This window comes from Artemia franciscana, chromosome 2, assembly GCF_032884065.1.
Source record: "Artemia franciscana chromosome 2, ASM3288406v1, whole genome shotgun sequence".
Lineage (NCBI taxonomy): Eukaryota > Metazoa > Arthropoda > Branchiopoda > Anostraca > Artemiidae > Artemia > Artemia franciscana.
In genome coordinates, this window is record NC_088864.1 from 29807901 (window position 1) to 29832056 (window position 24156).

General features: G+C 34.3%; 1 protein-coding gene across 1 annotated transcript; it reads right to left on the reverse strand.

Moving 5' to 3' along the window:
- Positions 1-451: 451 nt before the first annotated feature.
- LOC136039943 (tRNA (uracil-5-)-methyltransferase homolog B-like) lies at positions 452-23676 on the reverse strand. Its single transcript, XM_065723949.1, has 7 exons — positions 22696-23676; positions 13999-14163; positions 10842-11083; positions 8521-8735; positions 4293-4435; positions 2251-2329; positions 452-716 (listed from the first exon to the last, which is right to left on the reverse strand). The coding sequence occupies exons 1-7, from the start codon at positions 23050-23052 to the stop codon at positions 496-498; spliced, it is 1422 nt and encodes a 473-aa protein (XP_065580021.1). The 5' UTR covers positions 23053-23676; the 3' UTR covers positions 452-495.
- Positions 23677-24156: the final 480 nt, after the last annotated feature.

Here is a 24156-nt window from a genome sequence, read left to right on the forward strand (position 1 = left end):
CAGAACGATTTCTTTTAACTTGAAAAAAGAAAAGGAAGAAAACGGCATAAAAATTTACTAAGTTATAACAGTGCAGTGGAGTCACATTAAAATAAACTTGTTTTGAAGAGTCGTTATCAGTGAAGGCGGTGGCCGTAATCGCTTGGTCAAATGTCATCTACGACTGTTATACTATAAAGGCTGCTGAAAGAGGATAGTGTTGGCGAGAATCAGATGATAATTCATCCTGCCTGGTAGTGAACGACAGAATGACTGATGCTGCCTAATACAATGTGTCAGCGACAGCCTCTTCTGTGATCTCTTGCCAATCCATATTCCACAGAAGTATAGTTTATCGACACAGTCTCAAAGAATTTGCTTAGATTTACTGTGGTTTTTAGGCACTTTGAAATAAATGACCCAATCCGTGTAAAAAAAAAAAATCCTTGCTAAAAAGTTACAAGAAAACACATTAAGAACTAAAGAATTTTTCTTTTTACTGCGACACACAACTATTTATCTTTCAAACAGTAAAACTAGCTCTATATGATCTGTATGCGGGAAACTATCAATAGGAACAGCTAAACTAGGAGTGAAACGCTGCTCATTCAGCTGCCGATTTTCTGATGTGCAGAGCTTCACAAAATTGTCCATTGAATTTCCAATGGGTTTACAAGAAACATAAACAACTCGATCGATGACAGTCGCAGATTTAATATTGTTTATCATTGAACTCGCTAGAAAATATAAATATAACGTGGGTTATAAAAAACCTGAAGTGGTCAAATTTTATATTTTTTCTTCCGAAACAATAGATAAACTTTTATTTCTACCTATACCTAATTCGGAACTGACAATCAATAAAACAATTTTCCAAAATATAGCACTATATCAACTAAAAATAGAAAAAAAGATTAAGAAAGAGAGAAAGAACCGCATTTGTCTTTTTAGAAACATCAACTAGTTTCTACTTTGCAACTTTCAATGGAATGATGTGCAAAAGACAGTGTTAGTGTCCTTTTAAAGTTTAAGATTCAATTCTATGATTATTAAAAACCGTTTTAAGAAACGCCTTTGGTCTTTATTGTATTTCATTAATGGTTTAAAACAGAATGTAGAAGTAAACAACATACGCAGATATGTTTTTATCTGCCTCCGGTTTAAACGTAACGATGAATTTTGATCTTATCGTTTTATGAAAGAAAATTCAGAGCCACAATAGAGCATTAACGGCTAACACATTACATTGTACGACACAAAGGCATATAGACGTTTTTTTTGGCTGGAGGATTTGTCAAATAATAAAAAGAGGCAAGTTATGCAAAAGTCACAGAAAACAAAGGGGGGAAGGAACAAGAATTTCTATTTCATATATTGATTGATTGACAAGCAAAAGCATTGGCAAAATTGAAACGTTCATAAGTTTTAAGTGATTCTGCGTAACATCAGACTAATTATGATGGTTGAAATCTTAAAGTTAAAATTGTTGGCCTTAAGGATTCAATCGCTCTCTAAGATTAGCATATAACGGTTTAAGATGATCTCGAAGCAAATTAGACTAGTTCAATGCATTATTATTTGTCACAGAAGAAAAAGCCTGGAAGTCACAAGAAAGGAACACAATTCCGGTTGATCTGCAACCTTACATTCCACACATCCCTGGCCACGCCACTCAGTAGGATATGGTGAGAAGTGGCTATGTTTTAAAATATATTTACCATTAAGAAAATACAAGAAAAAAACAGAAAAAAGTTGTTGCTTAGAAGTTATACTAAGACAAAAATGAAACTTATTCAGTAGAATGTTGTCGGATAGCTGATCTGTAAAAATAAAAATACTCAATTCTCTCCCTCTCTTTGTTTCGTACTCTCTCTCTCTCTCTCTCTCTACTTCTCTCTTTCATCCTTCTCTGTGTTCTGGCTCTTTCTGCTTCATCCCTTACAAGCTAAACTTTTGGATTGTAAATTTTTCGTACTTAAGCTATTTTTATAGCTACAGCTACTCTTGTCTAAGGAACTGTTTGAGAGAAAAATGAAATTCTGCCTTTGTATAGTTGCAACAAACACAAGGAATGTCTTTAAAATAACCACTTGAAATGGTTCTGAAGTCATTATCATTTACTTTCGAAAAATACTAATTTCTGTGTAAAGAAAAAAGTTAAACAGTTATTGTTTGTTTTTTATTAGTTGAACAAGGCGAAGTAGATAGATTTTCAGTTGCAATAGTTTTTTTTGTAACACAGAAAAAACATTAGTTTTTGAAAGTACTTACGTAAACCACTTCGCCCTGGATTGATTACAGCAATTATGTCATCATTTGGATTAATACTTTTCAAAACCTCTGACATGACCTAAATACAAAAGAAAAAAACAACGCATAATCAGCTAATGAGTAAGACTTGAACAAAGAAGAACGATTTTTAATGTAAACATTTTTCATTCTTGAGTGATATACATGTAACTTCACTAAAAGGCAACCCATAATTTATGAGCCAAATGTACAACGAATAAAATACGATCAAACCATATAAATGAAAGTAAAGTTCATTGACAAGCCTTCAACTGTAAACGTAAAATTAGTTCTTTACTAATAATGATAGGTGGTAGGCCCCAAAAAACTTTGAATTTTTAACTGTAACAAGAAGTGTTTCAAATAATCTAAAGGATAATTTATACTGTTATATCTCAGTAGTATTACTCTTTGGTGGAGTTTGAACCTCGCTCTTTACTGTTATTAATTGTTTTTTCAGCTTAAAGCAAAAAACAACATTAAAACTTCAAACGAACAGAAATTATTCCTTATATGAGGGGTCCTGCTCCTTCCTCAACTGTCATTTTTTACGCTAAAGGCTTGAAGTTCTTTAAAAGTACTCACCAGTCAAATCCAACGGACCTTGTCTTTCAGAAGTCGTCCTTAAAGAATAGGGACATAAGTCAAACTTTAGCGTTGAGAGCAAGGGATGAGGAAGAAGCAGTTCCCAATTCCCTCTGAAAAATTCCTTCCAGAAACTTTACTCCCCACAAATAAGTCTCCCCGCACAAAACCCCCTCCCCCCCACACAAAATTGGTATATTTTCCAATAGCAAATACTAAGTGCAAACAATGGGCAAATATCCCATTATTTTCCAATTGCCCATAGACTTATAGCCCTTTCCCTAGGGGATGTGGGGATCAAGTCATCCTCAGAGGTATGGTTATTGGATCATTCAGCTAATCTGAGACAAATGACTTAAATGTATTTTTAAAATTTTGATCGGATGTCTCTGAGGAAGAAAGGGTGGTGTGAGAAAGTTTAGCCGCCCTTCAATCTTTTTGGCCATTTCAAAAGGGCACAAGAACTTTGGATTTCCGTTCAAATGAGTCCTCTACCGGTCTTCTACGACGATTAGTTCGATTCAATCATCCCTTGAAAAAAACAAAGACAAAAAACAAACAAACACGCATCTGTGATCTTTCTTCTAATAAAAAACACAAAATTCCACATTTTTGTAGATAGGAACTTGAAACCTGTACAGTAGGGTTTTCTGATATGCTCTAATCTGAGGATATGATATTCAATAAGATCACTTTGTGTTTCCTTCATTTTCCAAAAATCAGGCAAATTTTCTCAGGTTCGTCGCTTTTGACGGGTAACATTAAACTTAATGAATTTTATATACTTAGAATCACAATAGAAACCCAATTTTTTTTATATATTAATTGCAATCAAATTTCTTTTTTTAGAGTTTCGCTTTCTATTGGGCCGAGTCGTTCCTTATTTACAGTTCATTACCATGAACTATTTGATTGAGACACTTCCGTTTTGATATACTTTTGAAATAGTCAGGCAAAGGCTTTTCTTGTGCTTTCATTTCATTTGCTCTGCCTTTCTCTCAACTTCATTTTCTAACAGCTTTTTATATTAAGTTCACAGAAAATTGAAATGCCGTCATGGAAATTAGAAACAAAATATTTCAAAAGAGAAACAAGTCAAACAGTTAGGATGTTAGTTCAAATTTATAGTGAAAAAAATCGAGGAGAATAATCTAATATGTCGAATACAACTTAGAGACACTCGATAGTCTTTATCTTTTTATTCTAACAGTAGACAGTATCAAATATATCCTACTTTTAGGATGTAATTCCTTGACAATTTTCACCTTTAACACAAATATGACGTTATAAGCAATTATCATAGTAAACAGCTACCCCTCGAGAGATTTTAAATGATTATCGAAAATAATTTTATAGATTTTAACTAATTTAAAGAATTTAAGGACACAAAATATATTTAGCAATAGAATTCAATATAAATAACTAAAAGCAGAACTCACAATAGGAAAGTCCCCACAATGAAACTCAGCGTTCTCGATACTATTTAATTTCGCGTTAGCTTTAGCATCTTCAATCGCTCCACTAAAAGCATCAATTTCAATTACTCGTTTTGCTGACCCCGCCAAAAACAGTCCAATAGTACCTAGAATAGATATTAATATTTTGATAGTGATTGAAGTTCCTCCATACAAAAATTTCTTTTCTGGGGAATAGTAATAGAGTCCTATTTTAGAAAGTTCAACTCATTTTCATAATTTAACCCCATATTCCATCCATGGATTCCATTTACTTGGGTAATATATTTGGTTTTGCTGGGCTATGATTCCCTATCCATTTTATTAGATGTGTGGAACTTCGATCATCTTTATAAGCTTATGAGGCCTAAACTTGACAATAATCTGGTATGATTCGTTGGTATAAAAATGTGAGTGAATTGAATGAACATCTAGAGATTTTGCGAGTTCAATGCGCTAAAATAGGTTTGAAAATTAATGTTAAGAAAACTAAGTTGCCAAGGCTAGGAATAAGTGAAGATGAAAAAGTGACGTTGGGTAATGAAAAGACTTTTCAGGTTGATAGCTTCACTTTCCTTGGTAGTATTATTAGTAAAGACGATGAGTTCTCTTTAGATGTTAAAAAAAAGAATAGCCAAGGCTCAGGGTATTTTTTCACAGTTGAAAAAAGTTTGGAAGAACAGGAAGACAAGTCTGCGAACTAAGATTAGAATATTGGACAGGTACAGTAATGACAGAGGTCAAATATGATTCTGAAGCTTGGGCACTCTGAAAAACCGAAGAAGATTTGCTATATGTTTTGCAGAGAAATTGCCTACGGATTGCTTTGGGTAACCGACTGACTGAATATATTACAAACAGTAGGTTGTACGAAAAGTGTGGTTCAATCCTGATGTCTAGAGCTACAGTGAGACAAAGGTTGAGATATGTTTTGCGGTTTAAGGATGACAGATTACCAAAGATTGTCCTTTTCACCAACCATTTAGGACCAAACAGAAAGCAGGTAGTCTGCGGTTGGGGTGGAAGGATGTCGTAAAGAAAAATTTAAGGGAAATGGAAACTTCCTGGAAGGGTGTAAAGAGGGAGGCTTTGAATAGATTGGGATCAAGGAGGAACGTGCGTAGCTTTATTGGCCTCAGGCGGCTTAGTATTGCGACGAGTTGTTCGTAGCAGCAGTAGTAGTAGTATTAAAGACAAAAAGTGGATCTTTAGCCCCTAAAATCCCACTTCCCCTTCCACCACTAATTTCTCATCGAAGCGGTAGGCAAGACGCACTTTGTGCTAACCAAATCTTGCAAGAACTTTTCATCTCCAAACTTAGAGGACCAAAACAGGTCTTTGTCCTCTCCAAAAGCCCACCCCTCCAACATTCTTATCTTTTCTGTGTCGTTTTTTTTAGCAGAAAGATAGACATTTTAGATTTTGTCTGAACCGGAATTACGCAAGTATTACATTCTATGTTAATGGAACCACAAACTGGGCCCTTAGGACCTTCAAAGACAACCATACCCCCACTCTTGCATTTCCCAGTGCCATATTTTTGCAGAATAGCAGCAAAAATATGCTGCTATCCTGCTGCACAGTGCACCTATTTCATCCAGAACCACGCAGTTTTCTAATCTGTGTGATTAAAGAATTAAGGTGGCAGTGGCACCTTCAACCCCCTCCTCTATACAATTTCAGTTTAGAGGCAGACATGTCGTATCTTATTTAAATCAAAACTTGCAGAGACTTTCAATTTGTAGGATTTGAGGCATAAAATATGTTCGTGACCCTTTCAAGACCTTCCCCTTTTTTCCAACAGCTTTTTAGCAGAAAAGTAGGCAAATTGCAGCTTGTTTGACGTGGAATCATACAGATGCATTTTGTTTGTATGATTGAAGGCAAAAACTAGGTCTGTGACCTTTTCAGCATACCCCACATCCATTTTTTCAGTAGAAAGATAAAAATACTTTTTTTTTATTATTGATTGGTTTAAAATTTAGGGGCAAATACATTGAGTTTTGGAATGAAGAGGATTTTCAAAGGTGTGCCCAACTCTACAAATTTTGGACATAAGTGCTCAAATCCACTTGGAACTTATACTGCAAGTAATTTTAGACCAAATAGGCCGAATGGATGGATTCTCAGGGACATCTACCACTTCTGGGCTCTTTCTGCTTTCCGCACCAGAATGTATTTATTCACCTCAAATTTAGTAGGGTACTCTGGTAATAAGACAATTTTAAAAGCGGTGACTTATACAGCCCCGTTGCTAGCAGGCTTCAAAGTTATACTGCTTGAGGATCACAGAGATTGATTTGTAAGCAAGAACTTAAAAAAGACTCTCTTTAATGGATAAGGATTACATATTTGCACTGATTGGTCCACCTTTTGTTCGTTTTTAGTACACATTGGGGTAGAGAAATAAAAAAAAAGCCAATGCAAATGCAACGATTATAAACAATAATGTAATGCAATTAGGTAACTTTGCCGTTTTCAATAGAAAAAAGTATGTGCCAATCACTCAGTGACATATATAATCAAATCGCTGTTACTATAAATTAGATTGGAAATAGCAGCTGTTAAGTTTGGGAGCAAAGTAACACTAGCTTGTGTATACTACAAGTTTTAGAAAAAAGGTTTTACATTTTGGGTCAAAGTGACACACCATTAATTTGTATGCATGGTATATTATAAAAGTAACAACATTTATTTATGCCAAAAAAGAGAGAACAAGAAGGGTTTTAAGGATACGTAGGATATTTTGAGACGGTATTCAAGGAATGTCGCATAATTCTGTTCTTTTTTTAAGGGGGGGGGGGGGTTGGTGATCGATTATTCTTTGGCTAACCCATTTTAAAAGTCGTTTAGGGGTTGGCAACTACAACAAGTCCAGTTTGCTGACAGCAAGTTCAGTTTGTAAAAGTACTTTGGTCTTTTGAAGCCATATAAGCAATTGTTTTATGTACATCCTAGTCAAAATTTATCATGACGCTGATCCAGCCAGCAGAGTATACACCCAGAGAGCGTGGGCACTGATTCACACGTTACAACTGCGTTCCCTCTTTCCTTGAGGAGACCCTGAATAATTTAGGCCTCGATTCAGCGGATGGATAATTACCAGCCCTCTGGATTATAACCCCATACATGTTTCGGATATGAAATTGCTTCATAAGATAAGTAGCAACCAACGACCTTTATCGTAACCTCAGCAAAATCCATTGGGAATCCTCAAAATATTTTGGAGCTATGTTGCAATATCAAAAATGCTAGAGAGTGACTTTTGATCCAAAATAGAGAACGAATTGCAAATTAATGTTCTTTTTGTAAAATTTTTTCGAAAGTTGTTTCGATTTGGAAGAACACACAAAACACTCTGTCTGATAGATATAATAGCCCAAATATTAGTGGCAAGTTACCCTATCTCGTTCAATGTTCTAGCCTGGCAACCTTGTTCAAGCTTTGCAGGTAGGGTCACTAACTGAAACGGAATTACATACATCTGAATTAAAAACAAATTGTCTGATTTTAAGATTAAAGAGAGGGGGAAGGGGGAGTATGAATTTTTGGAGTATACTAAATAAATATATGTATATATATACGCGTATTCAATAAAAAGCCTTTTAAAAAAAATTTTGCATCGAGACCATTGTCTTGGAAGTGAATCGTTTAATTGTTCATTACGAAAGTTTAGTACTTTACATTGTCGTAAGTGCACCAGGCTTTAGAAGACACCCTTTCAACCTCCAACCACGTTCATATGGCTGCTTTCAGTGCGATACGTAAAAAGAAACAAGCAGAAATAAAGTAAGTAAAGGGAACATTATCAAAAATTTGTCAGATAAAACTCTACCACACATACAGATAATACTTTTATTTATTCATTGTTTTAATTACTCCCAAAGCTTGAAATCAATTTATTAGTTTTTAACAGCATCATATTGAAAGTTATATTGTCCTGGGCAAAATAATGAATGAGTCATTACTCACAACGTCCAAGCCAATATGAAGAATGGACAAGATTCAACAGAATAAATAATACCCAGGTGACGTTTTTCATAAGAACTGAGAATTCAGAAATGAATCTCGAGAATTCAGAATTTTCCAGCAACTGAAACGTCGATTCGACACCCTATGGGCCAGAAATTGTCCTGGAGGATCTTATCTTGATCCCAAGACAGTTACTATTGAATTTAAACAACTTTACATAAATCTATTTCTGATTTCTTACCGGTTCCGCAGCAAATATCTAGAACGGTGGTGGCTCCACACAGCCCAGAAACTTCTTTGACAGTTTCATACAGTACTTGAGATGAATATTTGTTCTGCGGAAAAGATGTATCTGGAGAAATTTGAAATTTTAAATCATTTATTGTTTCAAAGAGATAAGGTTCTCCAAAAAGTAGTTCGAATGGAGCTTGTTCTCTTGTACATTTTGTATGACGACTGAAAAGAAAATGATAAGATTATACCTGGACGTCAAGCATCATTTCAATTATCATGCAATAGGATTTCACTTTTGCTTGTAACACCTCCACTCAATATTTTAATCATTTTCACATGTATTCTAAACAGACAAAATTAGACTTGGGCGGCAATGAAGAAGCTTTTTTCATTTTGAGAAGGTGGCTGTAAGTTAGTACCAAGGTACTGAATTGTAAATGGTTCCACCGAATACTGATGAAATTCATCCCCATAAAGCATTTGGATTATTGAAGTAGTTTTGCAAATTACTTCAAATTATAGGGTCCAACTATTGGCCGTATTTGAGATTAGCATGAGCATGAAGGGTAAATTCTGGTGCTAGACAATTTTCATAGAGTCTGAACTAGCAGCCTGAACTATATGAAAAAAGGCATTCTCCAACACAAATACACAATTTTTTTTCAAAGTCTATAGCAGGGGGAGGGTAACTTCCCCCTCATCTGATTGTCGCCACTAGAAAAAAAAACTATCGAAATTTACAAGGAAGTAGAAAAGTAAAGCGCTGCAACAACAGACGGCTTATAAAATTTATCATTTGGCTTGGTTTTGATAATGATTTACTAAATAGCCTTTCGTCATATAGTCGTAAGATAATCCAACTTCAATATTTTGATATAATCAAACAGATACAGCTTCAATTTAGCGATAGATTTATTACTCCGTTTTATGTATACTGCAATTAAATAAAACGTAACATTATCTTTAGGCTTAGCTAAAATCCGGTTTCTATTGCAGTAAAGGCTTTTTTAATTGGCTTTTATGTAAAAACTTGAGAATTAAAGTGGATGGAACACTTTTTTTCTTTTTTAACCTTTTCAAAGTGACGATTTCCAACAATAATGAAAGTGAATACTTTTCAATAACCTTATGAACAAAGACATCAGATCCCATTGTCTTTGATCGGTTTTATTGCACTCAGTGACATGAAAGAATCATCACACATATTACACCAGGGTACTTGCAACTGAATACTGGTATTACAAAATAGTAACATAAGGTCAGAGACTAAAAGCTAAGAAATTTAATTGCCTACTTCTCAAAAAGTCCCTTTTCAAGAACAGATGCTTTTTAATAGCGAACAATCTATATACCAGTCATCCTATATTTTAGAGTTCAATAGTGAGATAACCGTGGGTCACATACCTTTCCGGGAGGGTTTATAAATTGTTGAAGACCATTAAAAATTGTAGTTGTTTCCGTTGAGTTTCACGAAATAAAATTCTTATGCGAAAGTTCGGGGTGAAATCTTATGCGAAAGACATTTTTGCGCTTCTGAGACAACCACCAAAAACTGTTTGCTAAGCTGCTTTCAAAGGGAGTATCAGTAGGGCGATGTATACTTGGATCAAACTGATTAGGAGTATCAAAGTTTGATTGAACATAAACTACTCTGCTTATCCTACCTTTGAAAAATACTTTTTTTTTGACAAATGTTTTTTTTCCTTTAGAAAAAAAAATTCTTTTGTAGATATTCCCTTCGTGCCCAATTTTTATAGATTTTAAGCTATATACTCGTCCATATAATTATTTCCATTTTGTAAGATGCAACCAAGAAAGAAAAACTTCAGTTCCAAGTTTGGTACGCATGCCTGGGGTATGTACATCAAAGCTCAACCTATACAAATTGCAATTATTTATTTATCCTTAATTTTTTTTTACTTGGAGCTAAATTTTTATTAGTGCTATATTTTTTTTTACTCAGTGCTATATTGAGATTTAGCAATGTCAAGTACATATTTTAAAGCTAGTCTTTAGGCTACTATCCCTTAATTAGTGAAATCCATCCTCCTTAAATTTATAACTAGCAGCAAATGGAAAGTAACCATAGAAATACTTAAAACACCTCATTTTATTTCTGATTAATGGAAAAAGAGAAAGAGAAAGAGAAAGAGAAGAGAGAGAGAGAGAGAGAGAGAGAGAGAGAGAGAGAGAGAGAGAGAGAGAGAGAGAGAGAGAGAGAGAGAGAGAGAGAGAGAGAGAGAGAGAGAGAGAGAGAGAGAGAGCTCTTTTTCTTGTTCCTGACGGCTCACTTTTTTCCTTTCATTTTTTTTTGTCAAAGCACCTTACCATGCCTGGAAAAATAAACTTTTCAGTTGGCCTTCTTTTCCTTCACCATTCAAAAAATATTGACATATTTCAAATTTCGCTTCTTTAATTTGGCTCGCTTCTAGGTCCTGGGGGTGAAATAAAACCGTGGCCATAAGATCACCCCTGTCATTTGATCGAATAGTTATTCCTCTCCAGTGACCACCTTCGTGAAACTTAAAACATACAGGAAACTTCGAGGTATTGACGAACTTTTCATATAACTGAAAAAAAAAAACCGTCAGAGATGCACTAGAGACGCTCAGAAGCCAAACTTACATGGTCAGTAAAACAAACAATGGCATAGAAAAAAAAGGCCATGCATTGCTAATTAATTCTTTCATTGGATGGAAAAAATACATCATTTTATGGCCTTTTTGTGTGTGTTTGAGCACTGAAAATTTGATTAGGCCCATTCCATAAGAGGCAAAAATTATTAGCAATCTCTGGCAAAAATATTTTATGGAAAAATTTTTATGTTAATTTGCGGGAATATCATCAAAAACGTACAAAGCTAAGAGTAGGCATGGCACTTTGCTACTAATATCGTACAAAAAAACTGGTTAATTTCGCTTCTGAACCTCCCAAATATACTCGTATAGTATTCACCTTCTTTTTCCGTGATCATGAAACAATGTATCGTAATTCAAGTAATGAACTGGTGAATAAAGGAAGTTGCATAAAAGCAACCTATAATTAAAACGACCACATGGTCCGGAAAATCCAGGGCAGTTTCATATTTAAAAATTTTTGCATTTTTTAACCATTATTTTGATGACTGGTTTCAGGAATAGGACTCAAGAAAGCCACCTCATTCAAGACGGTCAGAAGATCCAAAAAACGTGCTTCAAAACGTGGGTAAAAAAAACAAACTCGACCATCTTTTCTTCAAGAAACCTTCGTAATTATTTTTCGGAGAAAAGGCGAACCTCTCCTCCAACGCACCCTTTACATGCAATTTTTATCAGAAATGTATCCAGGCATATTGCATCTTCTTTAAATCTGAATTGTGCATGGATCCTCAATGCATATTATTAAAGGGCAAAAAGGTGGCCAGCTGAAACTTGGTGTTGAAACCACAGGAATTCTTACTTGATTCCAAAACAAAGTAAGTTCAAGCTACGAACTAACTTAGTGTAAAATCCAGCCAAGTCCAAACCGATTTGGTGTAGATTTAGTCTAGGAACAAACAATTTACATCCTGACTCAGTGGAAACACGAACTACAAATGGAAGTTAACCGAAACATATATTACCAAAAATAAGAATTGTTGTGGTGCCTTATTTAAACTCCTCTTAAAGGAAAGAACATATTTTGCACTTAACTGAAAACAATATGAATTCGAAACATATATTTTTATTACTATAATCGCCAAAAAGGCAACACAATCTAAAGTTTAATCAAGTTTACAGAAAACAACAAATATTTCTTTGAACTATCTAGAATATTTGTATATATTTTTCACATTATTTTGTTAAAATGATTTCGTTAACAAATTTAATTTGACTATATAAAAGGAAGATTTACTGTATTTATATTTTAATTCAACATTGACGGAATTAATTCTGAAATTTTTTTTTAATTTTATTTTTGTTTTTAATGCCAAAAGTTTTAAAAGGTCAATTGGAATTTTTTTGAACTAATCAGTCTAGTTTTTAGGAAAATGGAAATAATGCTCACGTCTTTACTAATACTACTATTACTAACAACTCGCTGCAGCACCAAGCCACCTGAGGCAAACACAGCTACGCAAGCTCCTCCTCCATTCCAATCTATTCAAAGCCTCCCTCTTTACACCCCACCAGGAGGCTAGGGCGAGGGCTAAAGGGAGCGCCAATCAAATTAATAATTTTGTTAAACTTATTTTCATAAAGATTTACTTGATTGTTTTTTTTAATTTCTCTTCATACAGGTTACATTTATTTATTCAGCCGTTCAATTTTGACTCATTGTGATGCATTATTCCTGCTGGTCTTAAGTTTTCATTTCACTCTTAACAATTCTTCAAAAGACTTTCTTTTCAAGTATTTCTTAATCAATTTTTGTTCCATTTTAATTGACCTAGATTTTATATACACTAGTTTTAGGAATTTTTAGCTTATCTTTTTTTATTACATTTCATGTTTAAGAAGTACAATATATAGAATAATATTTATATTTATAGTACAATACAATATTTATATATATTTACACAATATTTATAGTAAAATACAATATACAATATTTATAGAAGTGCAATTTTGATTGTATTGCACTGAATTACTGCTTTAATTACGCATAGAAGAAGTAATTTGGGAATAAAAAACAAGAAGCAAAATGGTGCTTAGACAAGATTTGTTGACTGTATGGACTATTATAGTCTTTAAGCGATTATCTAAGAAGATTATCTAAATAAGGGAGATCTAAGAAAAATAATTCCTGCTTTTGAATTGTTAAAAAAAACTTCTCTATCTGAATTAAAAGAGTGAATTTAAAATGTAAAACGAGCAGAAATTTATTTATGCAAGATGGCAGGCTTAAAACGAATAAATACTAACTATAGAAAAAGAAATGAACCGTAAAACAGACATGAAAAGTAAAGGTAAACTTGAATTATCAAAAATAAGTACGGCGTATATTTTCTGTAGCTAGTTTTAAACAAATGACAAAATTGACAATCATTACAAATCGTATCCTTTGCCCCCCCCCCCCCCACTTACAAAATACAGATAAAAATAAAAGGAAAAAATAGCACACTCGATTTGGCTTGCAAAACCCAGAATCATGTTATAGTCGAGACTCTAAGATGGATTCATAACCGGTATCAGAATAGGGAATAACATTGCTATCGTCCCACTCCTAATTTTAGTACAAATACGATAAATCTCCTATTTTTTCTTCCTTAAAAGTTTCCCTTATTTTTGGGGCCATGAACCCTAATGTGTCTTTTTCATTTATTATATTTTTCCGGAGATTTCCTATGTTCGCGGTATAATTTACCAACCTTTCTTTGAGTGTATTTTAAACGTTGAAACAACCCCCCTCCACCCAAAACAAGCTATCACATACTTATCAACGAGGATTTCAGGGAGATAATATTATACATATATTTGTAAAGGCTTTAAGAAAAGGCACTGTGCAATTTAGAAAAGGGACATACCTTTGCAAGTTTTATATGAGGATATTTCATGTTTATCAATCCTTTGGGGCGTACAGATACCATTCCATACTTGGGCCTACCGACAAAGAAGCCTGCAGTGACATCACCAGCAACACCAGGTCCCAAACTAAATTCGTCTTTGTTCCTGTAGCTCTGAATGACTGGCTAGAAAAACAATAAGACATTGTCATAATAAAAGAAAACAAAATCTCCCAAAATTTCAACAATATCTTTTATAATAAACCAGAGGACTTCTCCTCCGGGAAAATTTTCTGACCCCCTAGCCCCAGATATAAACTTCTTATTTCTCCTTCCCCCTTCAGTTTTTACTAAAAATCATCAACGATGAAATAATATGTGATGATTCTAATTTTTCTTCAATTTCACCGCTCTTTTAAATATTTGTTTACTTTTTTTTTAATTCATCGACTCTACTTTCTGATAAAAATTGAGGCTTCATTGAGCTTGTTTATAAATGGAGACTATCTTTGTAGGTTATTAATAAGAAAAAAACTTCTCAAAAAGACCTTTTTCAAAGAAAAGTAAAGAACCATTGTGATTTAGGTCAAAATCCAATTAACATTTCCTGAAAGTTTCAGCTTAATAATCTTAGTTGTTCCTGAGACATTGCAGATACAAGGGAAGCAGCCATTGGAGGGATTAGTATGGCGTGTTATCGCATGGGACTATCATTATGAATAAATATTATATTATCTTACACCCTTTTAACAACCGATATGAGCATGGCGTATTTGAGCTGAACATCAGCCTCAACATGTCTGAAAGTTTTGACTTAATACACTTAACTGTTCTCGAGATATAGCAGATATGCCGTTTTAAAAACCTCTATGCATGCAGTGTCCTTTCATTTAGTCTAACATCCCCCTCGATATTCCCTGAAAGTTTCAACTTGATGACCTTAGCAGTTCTTGAGATATTGCATATTTACTCCTTTGAGCACCTAAATGTATACAGTCTTTCGATTTAGCTCAATATCCCCTTCAATATTCCCTGAAATTATCCGCTTAATAGCATTACCCATACCTGAGATATTGCAGATAAGCCCTTTTGACAACCTGAATGCACTTGAACTCTTTTAATTTGGTTAAGTAGTAGTAGCAGCAGTACCAGTAGTAGCATTTTTAGAAGTAGTAGCAGTAGTAGCTAGTCAAAACTCGGAGGTTTTAAATTCTCGAAAAAGATGGGAAGTACAGAGAAGAAGCGGGAGGGTAACTGCGTTAAAAAGAGAAAAGACATCACAACGGTAGATATCACAGTTTCATTACCAATAGATATTCAGAGTCTATTGAACTCCGTCTTTCAGATCACCGATTTCAAAAAAGGAGGTGGTGTCTTGTTTTTTATTAAATGCAACCTTACCCCCAAAATATCCCAGTTCTTAGTTTATCTGAGTATGATGAAATCCTTTGGCTAAGTATCGGCCCTAAAGCACTTCTCCGTCCCTATAGTATTATTGCAATTGCTGTCGTCTATTACTTGCTAAACCGAAATATTGATGCAGAACGTAAATTATCAAGCAATTGCAGACCAGTGCTGATTTTGTTATTTCCCAAAGTACCCAAATGCTGGATTTTCTTTAGTTGGTGACGCCAACGACCTTAATACGGATTCAATTTGAATTTCAAAGACCAGACAACCTTTCCATGACGCACAAATGAAAGCTCAATAGGGACAAACCCTTTGCTCAGATTAGGTGAGAGTTTTTATCTTACCCTCCTCTTGTCCCCCTCTTCAAAATTTTGGCCTTCTTTCTTTTGGCACGTGGCTGAGTACTGAAGATTGGTCAAATATTTACAATTTGCATAATCTCGATAAAAAATTGCTAATTTCAACAAAAAGTTAAATGACAAATCTAATTTCTAAGAAATATATAATTTCTTTCACAGAAAAAATATTTAATTAGTGCTCCAGTGATAGACCATTCATTAATCAACCCATAAAAACGCCAATTAGAAACAAAATTCTATCTTTTTAGAAATGGTAAAACTGGACGAAGTTAATAAGCAGAGAAAAACAATTAAAAGGGAAATATGTAAATTTGTTCGATCCTACTACAAAAATTAGTTCTAAGAGTTCTTTACTAATAAATAAAAAATTTGGTATTCCAAGGTAAAAAAAAGTTGTGTGGCAGCAGTCTAGACCAGCTTAATTTCAACCTACGTAAATCCCCTAAAATTACTGCCAGTAATTTTAACAGGTTCCTCGCTTCCATCGTCCAGAGCCTTCGGCATTGTCTTATGAATTACCAAAAGATGATCTTTCACCTTCCTTTCCCTCTATCTCCCCATCTGAGATCGAGAGAAGAATTGGTAAACTACTAGAACAAGTATTTACTCTTCAGATATCCCATTTCATCTTATTAGTACTTTCAGTGACTTCCTTTCAAAGCCTTTGTCTGTCCTATTCAATGACATTTATTGAGCCTGGCTAATTTCTGCAAATATGGAAACAGGGTTTCATATACCCCTTAAAGAAGAAGCACTGAACGCATGGTTTTGACGGTATTCGTGTTATTTCTCTCACTCTTATATTCTCAAGACTATGTGAAGGCTTCCTTGCAGATTGGCAAAAAAAAAAAAAAAAATCCTACCTCTTACTGACCTGAGGCAATTCGGGAACCCCAAGTTCGCTTCTACTTCCAATTACCTTATTTCGCTTATTGACTTAAACAGGGAAAATTCTCAAAAAGCCTAAATACTGGCTAAATTTAATTCAGATTGACTTTTAAAAACTATTTGACCTCGTTAACCACAATATATTACTTGAGAAACTTGTCATTGAATTCAACATTAAATCCTTTCTAGTGGAATTGGTTGTCTCCTTCTTATCAAATAGATTGACAGGTAGTCAAATATAACTATGTCTTTAGGGACAACTTACTCCCCCGCAGTCCCCGTGGGAGGGGCTGCAGGTTACAAACTTTGACCTGTGTTTACATATAGTAATGGTTACTAGGAAGTGTACAGACGTTTTCAGGGGGATTTTTTTGGTTTAGGGGGGAGAGTTAAGTGGGAGCTTATTTCCATGAGACCTCTCATGGGGGAAGAGAATTTCAATGAAGGGGGCGCAGGATTTTCTAGCATTATTTGAAAAAACAATGAAAAAATAAATATGAAAAGTTTTTTCTACTGAAAGTAAGGAGCGGCATTAAAACGTAAAACGAACAAAATTATTACGCATATGAGGGGTTTACCTCCTCGTTATACCTCACTCTTTACGCTAAAGTATTTTAGTAATTTCAACTATTTATTCTACGGCCTTTGTGATTCCAAGGTCATTCTTAAGGAATTGGGACAAAATCTAAGCTTTAGTGTAAAGAGCGAGGTATCGACGAGGGTTGAACCCCCTCATATACGCAATAAAAACATACAAATATAGAAGTTCGTTACGTAAGTTAATCCGTAAGTTATGCATATTTTTTACCAATGAAAACGTTTGTAAAATTAAAAGTTCTAGTTGCTTTTTTAAATAATCAAAAACTTGGAGGGCAACTAGGCCTCCTCTCTCGCTCCTTTTTTCTCAAAATCTTCCGATTAATTGCAATTAATTAATATGCAAATTTCGTTTTAATTATTTATGTGCGGAGAGCCAAGATCAAAACATGCATTAATTCAAAAACGTCCAGAAATTAAATAAAAAAAAACAAGTTTTTTTTAAATGAAAGTAAAGAACAACATAAAAACTTAAAACGAACAGAAATTACTCCGTATATGAAAGGGGCTTTTCCTCCTCAACGCCCCGCTCTTTACGCTAAAGTTTCTTACTGTTTTAAAAATAGAGTTAAGAGAAAGAGTCAAACTTTAGCGCAAAGAGCGAGGCGTTGAGGAGGAAAAGCCCCTTTCATATACGGAGTAATTTCTGTTCGTTTTAAGTTTTAATGTTGCTCCTTACTTTCATTTAAAAAAAACTTGTTTTTTTTTATTTGATATCTAGAAAGTGCGACGAGATCAACATGTAGCGTTGATATTGACTCTTACAGTGGAAGAGCATTCATGCTCTTCCACTGTCTTTTAAAATTTTAAAAGACAGAACGTCCAAACGTCCTTTAAAATTTTATTTATTATTTGAATTGTCCTTTAATATAATATATTTTTCTTGTCTTTCTTATCTTTCCTTGAGTTATAAGAAAATAATTGGTCTGAAATTCACGCTTTGGTTTTCTCAAAATTCAAGAAGCTAAATTTCAAAACAATTCAAGAAACAAAATTCAGAAAATAATCGTTTCGAATGAAATCAAATATCAAATTTTACGTGTTAACTGGAGGCAAAGAAAAAAAAGCGCAGGAGCTTGCAAAATCCCATGCAGCCTGACATCTATTAACAGTAATACATTTATGGCTACTAGGAACGCAAAAAAGACTGTCGTTGAACAAAATATTGTTTTATTTACTAAGACCAGAAACAGAGAAGACCTGAGTTACTTATGCAGAGGCGGACTGAAGCTCATTAAGACAAGATTAAGGACTACTACATCAAATGATCTCTTGGAAGCATTCAAGTTGACTTTATGTGAGCGGGAGCTGTTTGATTCAGTGCAGTTTGAAGTTGTTTTACACGACGGGGAAAGAGATCCGAAGACTTTAACATCGCTTTTGTCAGTGCGGTAGCTTTTTTCTCTTTTAGTCCAGTTAGTTTTTTTTTATCTAATCTAAATATATATTCTGTGTTGGGACGAAAATTCAAAATCTCTCAGTGGTGTTAAACATCCTTCTGAAGAGGACAAATATCGTGAATGTTCTTTTTCCCAGATTTCTATGATGCAGAACGAAAGCTGAAAATACGATTCCGCCCATCTGCTGTGTGAAACCCTGAGCAACACCGAGCCCAATAGATTATCGGGGAGATCTAGCACAAAAAAAAATCACAGATCACTGGTCGATTACTTTATTGTTAGGAAGGTCAGTCACCGTGGCTGAATCAATCCAATCAATAGAAATCGTGACTACTGATTTGGGGTCCCTCCTAAAATCAAGGGGGCTACAGCCCCAGCCAGCCTCCCTCTCAAATGACTCGCCGAATAAAACCCCACCTTGTCTAATTCCACGCCGAACAGACATAAGATTAAAAAAAAAAAAAAAAAAATCAGAAGTAGGTTCAACAATTTTTACTCTAAACTCCGAATACCAGAATCCAAGAGCTCTAATCACAGAAAGGAGAATCCCACACTAATAAGAACTAAACGATTGGAAGCATGCGAAACATTATGATTGGACGCAACGAAATATTGCCAGTAGACTTTTACTTAATAATAATTGCATCAAATGTTGCATGGATATGGTTGGAGCCCATTCTATTTTTGAACCATACTTGAACAACAGCTTTTGAAGAACAACAGCTTTTATACACGATCCAATACTTTACTTTATACACAATACTTTACTCGTTACTTTACACGCAATTCAAAAAGGGTTAACAATTATAGAACGCTATTGGTCTGTAACAGTCATAAGATCGGATATTTCTTTTACCGGATTTTGGAGCAGGAGTTGCTACTCCAACCTTAAAGATAAAAGAACATTACCAGACTTGAGAATAAGATTAAAGAAAAATCAAAAGGAGAAGAAGGAAATAAGTCTGAACTTATTTTATATTTTGAACCTCAGTTTACTGAGGATCCCATCATGGTCTTTAGAGAATAGTGGGTATAAATTTACGGCATGATCAAAGAATCAAACGAAATAGAAAAACCATGCAGATTGAAAGAACTATTTTAAACTAAAACAAAATTCTTGTTAAGCTTAATAGTAATTGCGCAGAATATGTACAGAATATCGAAAAAAAGCCTAGACCTTTGAAAATAATTATCAAACAGTTCGTGGTAACGAACTGTAGTAAGGAGCGGCTCAATAGTAACCGAAACTCTACAAAATTTTGATACCAATAGTTACATCAAAAGAATCGCATTTTACTGCTGATTTTAAATATTTAAATTTCATCAAGATCAGTTATACCCATCAAAAGTTACGAGCCTGAGTAAATTTGCCTCATTTTAGAAAATAGGGGGAAACACCCCCTAAAAGTAATACAATCTTAACGAAAATCACACCATCAAATTCAACGTATCAGACGAACGTAGAACAAGTTATTATAGAAGTTTAAAGCTCCTATCTACAAAAATGTGGAATTTCGCATTTTTTTTGCCGGAAGACATATCACGGATGCGTGTTTATTTATTTATTTTTTTTTCAGGGGTGATCGCATGACTGAGTGGTCCTAGAATGTCGCGAGAGGGCTCATTCTAACGGAAATTAAAAGTTCCAGTGCCCTTTTTAAGCGACCAAAAAATTGGGGGCACCTAGGCCCCCTCCCACGCTCATTTTTCCCCAAAAGTCACCGGATCAAATTCTGAGATAGCCATTTTATTCACCATAGTCGAAAAACCTAATAACTATGTCTTTAGGGACGACTTACTCCCCCGCAGTCCCCGTGGGAGGGGCTGCAAGTTACAAACTTTGACCCGTGTTTACACATAGTAATGGTTACTGGGAAGTGTACAGACGTTTTCAGGGGGATTTTTTTTGGGTTTGGGGGGAGAGTTGAGGGGGGGGGGTGCTACATGGGAGGATATTTCCATGGAGAAACTTCTCATGGGGGAAGATAATTTCAATAAAGGAGGCGGAGGATTTTCAAGCATTATTTGAAAAAAAAAACAATGGAAAAATAAATATGAAAAGTTTTTTCTACTGAAAGTAAGGAGCAGCATTAAAACTTAAAACGAAAAAAAATCATTACGCATATGAGGGTTTACCTCCTCTTTATACCTCACTCTTTACGCTAAAGTATTTTTAGTAATTTCAATTATTTATTCTACGGTCTTTGTGATCCAGAGGTCATTCTTAAGGAATTGAGACAAAATTTAAGCTTTAGTGTAAAGAGCGAGGTATCGACGAGGGTTGAACCCCTTCATATAAGCAATAAAAACATACGAATATAGAAGTTCGTTACGTAAGTTAATTTCGTAAGTTACGTATATTTTTTACCAATGAGACCGTTTGTAAAGAATTAAAAGTTCTAGTTGCCTTTTTAAGTAATCAAAAATTGGAGGGCAACTAGGCCTCCTCCTTCGCTCCTTTTTTCTCAAAATCTTGCAATAAATTTAAATTAATTAATATGCAAATTTCGTTTTAATTATTTATCTGCGGAGAGCCAAGATCAAAACATGCATTAATTCAAAAACGTCCAGAAATTAAATTAAAAAAAAACAAGTTTTTTTAAATGAAAGTAAGGAGCAACATTGAAACTTAAAACGAACAGAAATTACTCCTTATATGAAAGGGGCTTTTCTTCCTCAATGCCCCGCTCTTTACGCTAAAGTGTCTCTCTGTTTTAAAAAGTAGAGTTAAGAGAAAGAGTAAAATTTTAGCGTATAGAGCAAGGCGTTGAGGAGGAAAAGCCCCTCTCATATACGGAGTAATTTCTGTTCGTTTTAAGTTTTAATGTTGCTCCTTACTTTCATTTAAAAACTTGTTTTTTTTTATTTAATTATTGTAAAACCCGCATTTCACAATTGACAACAGTGACATGTCACCCTTTTCCCCAACAGGTCATCATGCAGAACTGAAGCTAAGAGAGATGACTGAATACTGATTTGAAAACTAATCCTATTCTTTACTGCCCTTTTTATGTAGCAAACTGTTTTATCAATTTTTCATAAACATTGAAGTATTCCTATATACTCGGCGGAAATAATGAAAATATATAGCTTTCAGTAAACCAACAGCAGCATCTGGACGATAAAGGGTGATCGAAAGGGATAATAGAGCCCTTCCAGTTCAGGGTGATTTTGCAGAAACTTGTTTTTCGTAAAATTAAGTAAAGGACATTCAATTTCCTATGCAGTTTGTAAAAAATAATTATTTGGTCTACATTACTTTAGATACGGACCATTGGAGTACATAAATCAGGATCTTGGAATCCTCCCCTGCTTTAAAAATATCGAAATGTTTAATCAATAGGTCTTCATTGACAAAATTTTTTTAGAAAATGGTCTTAAATGATCAGATGACTCTCCTAAAGCCAGTCATTGTAGGAAGATATTTTACTCAAGATAGGCTCAACCAAAGTTAATATTTAAGGGTTACTGAAGTCACTAATTAGAAACATGGGGCTAAAATTGCTGCATAGGCAGCCTAAAATAAAACACTTCATTTAACCTAAATCACCAACAAATATCTTCTAATTCTTACTGAAGATAGAATCAACAGATTCTCTGATCCGTGCAATATTTCATTCGTATAATTTGATGGCTTAAAGCCAGGCTTTTGACCCAAGCTCAGCCCCCCCCCCCAAAAAAAAACCCACAGCAATTAACATCAAATTATTAAAGATAGACACGTATTTTGGACTTGTCATCGTTTAGAGACAATTCGAGAATTAGCTAAGCCTTTAGAGAGGAATGAGGGCGGATGGTAAAATCCAAATAGTTTGTGATAATTCGACCCCTATTTCACCCCCAATTAACCGTTCGTTAGATTTCTGTAGTTGAGAGTCTGTTCTTCACTCATTGCTATTTTTGTAAGTCTTAAAGTTGTTAATATCTACTCATTTTAGTTTTTAGTACCAATCTTTACTTTTTTTTGAAAAACTTTGTTTTCTAATTGAATACAAAGGAAAATAGAGAAATATGTTTTAATTTATTTTCTATTTGTCAAGTAAATATTATTCAATTTTACTTACCGAAGGCTTTATAAAATCCACAGGACATGGCAAAGGTCCTTGCGCGTAAGATATTCTTGCTTTATTATCAATCAAAAGCTTTTGAAACTGTTTCATTATGTTATCAACTTTTTGTGTTTTGTATTCCAGCTGTTCCTCATAAGGTAAATCTGCTAAAGGCGTCACTGCACGACGAAGATGGTCGTATTGGTTATGTTCGTCTACATATTGGAAATTACTTTCCTCAGGTTCTATCTCAATATCTGTTACGATGGATTTTACATTGAATTTCTTTTTGCCTTTTTTCTGTCTATTCTTTGATTTAGTAGCAAGGGTACGGAGTAGAGGTCGGAAAGATCTTAAATAAAATTCAAACATTTTTCTTATTTTCTTCTTAAAGAATGAACAGGATGTATGGTAGACTTATACCGAAGCCTGCAACAACAAAATGTTAGACAGTATAAAGCAAATATAATAATAAATTTAGACCATTAAAACTGCGATACAGATTTAACAAGTAGATATATTATCGACTAAACCAAATTTGACTGTAGTTTATAGCTTGTACAAAAACCAAGAGACCCAGGAAAATTAACACATATAGACGGCAACACCAAAAGCAACAAAATCAATAATATTTAAGCAATAAATAGTACTAGTAATAAATAACCTTCTATATGATTAAAAAATAACATTCCTGGTGAGAATAAACCATCGTGGGAACTCCTTGACTTGAGAATACAGGTTTGTAGGTTTTGAATTTCGGCACAAGGGCTACGCCATCCCTCAGAAAGGTTACTTTCGTCACAAGATAGAAAAAACAATTCAAAATGCGTAATTCTATAAATATCACAATCGTTTTTGTAGAATAGGAGATTATGCATGATCAACGACAAAATTAAACTCAATAGCAATTTTATAATAATAAACAACAGATATAAGCAGACTGCTGTCACTGAGGGCCAATTGTGGCTTATACCCCAGGTATAGGCTCTGCTATGTCTGATAAATGAGTGCAAAGATAAGTTTGGGATAAACTTAAAAACCGAAGCTATTTAAAAAGCTGATATTTGATGTTTGGATCTGGACAAACATTTTACTTAAACGTCTTTCATTCAAATTACTGTAAAATCGACAGATAGGTCTCTGTTGGTTCAGCCTTTTTCTTCGTTTCTTGAGCCTTATTCTAGAGCGTATCGATTTACTACTGATTCTACTCACAGCTAACTGCAGCACCAAGCCGCCTTTCCATCTGTCAATTCTCAAAAATCCCAGTTTCCAATCAAATATCAAATACCCTTAGTCTCAAAAAAATACAGATTGAGAGACAAAATCCTAAGCATTGTTTTCTGAGCCTTGATGATGGAGTCCAAGCACTTTCTATTATTTTGTTTGTTTGTTCATGTCAAGGTCACCCTCCTTGCACTACTTGTCTGACATAATTTTTTTTTTTACTTTATTTATTTCCAGTCTTTCATTTTC

What these genes read in the sequence shown, in the direction of transcription:
- LOC136039943 (XM_065723949.1), bottom strand. Translation starts at nt 23,052, where the DNA reads ATGTTTGAATTTTATTTAAGATCTTTCCGACCTCTACTCCGTACCCTT. An exon ending in ATTGTGGGGACTTTCCTATT is followed by an intron (nt 2,330 to 4,292) that starts GTGAGTTCTGCT and finishes TTTTGTATTTAG; the next exon opens with GTCATGTCAGAGGTTTTGAA. An exon ending in TCCAGGGCGAAGTGGTTTAC is followed by an intron (nt 717 to 2,250) that starts GTAAGTACTTTC and finishes TATATTTTCTAG; the next exon opens with CGAGTTCAATGATAAACAAT.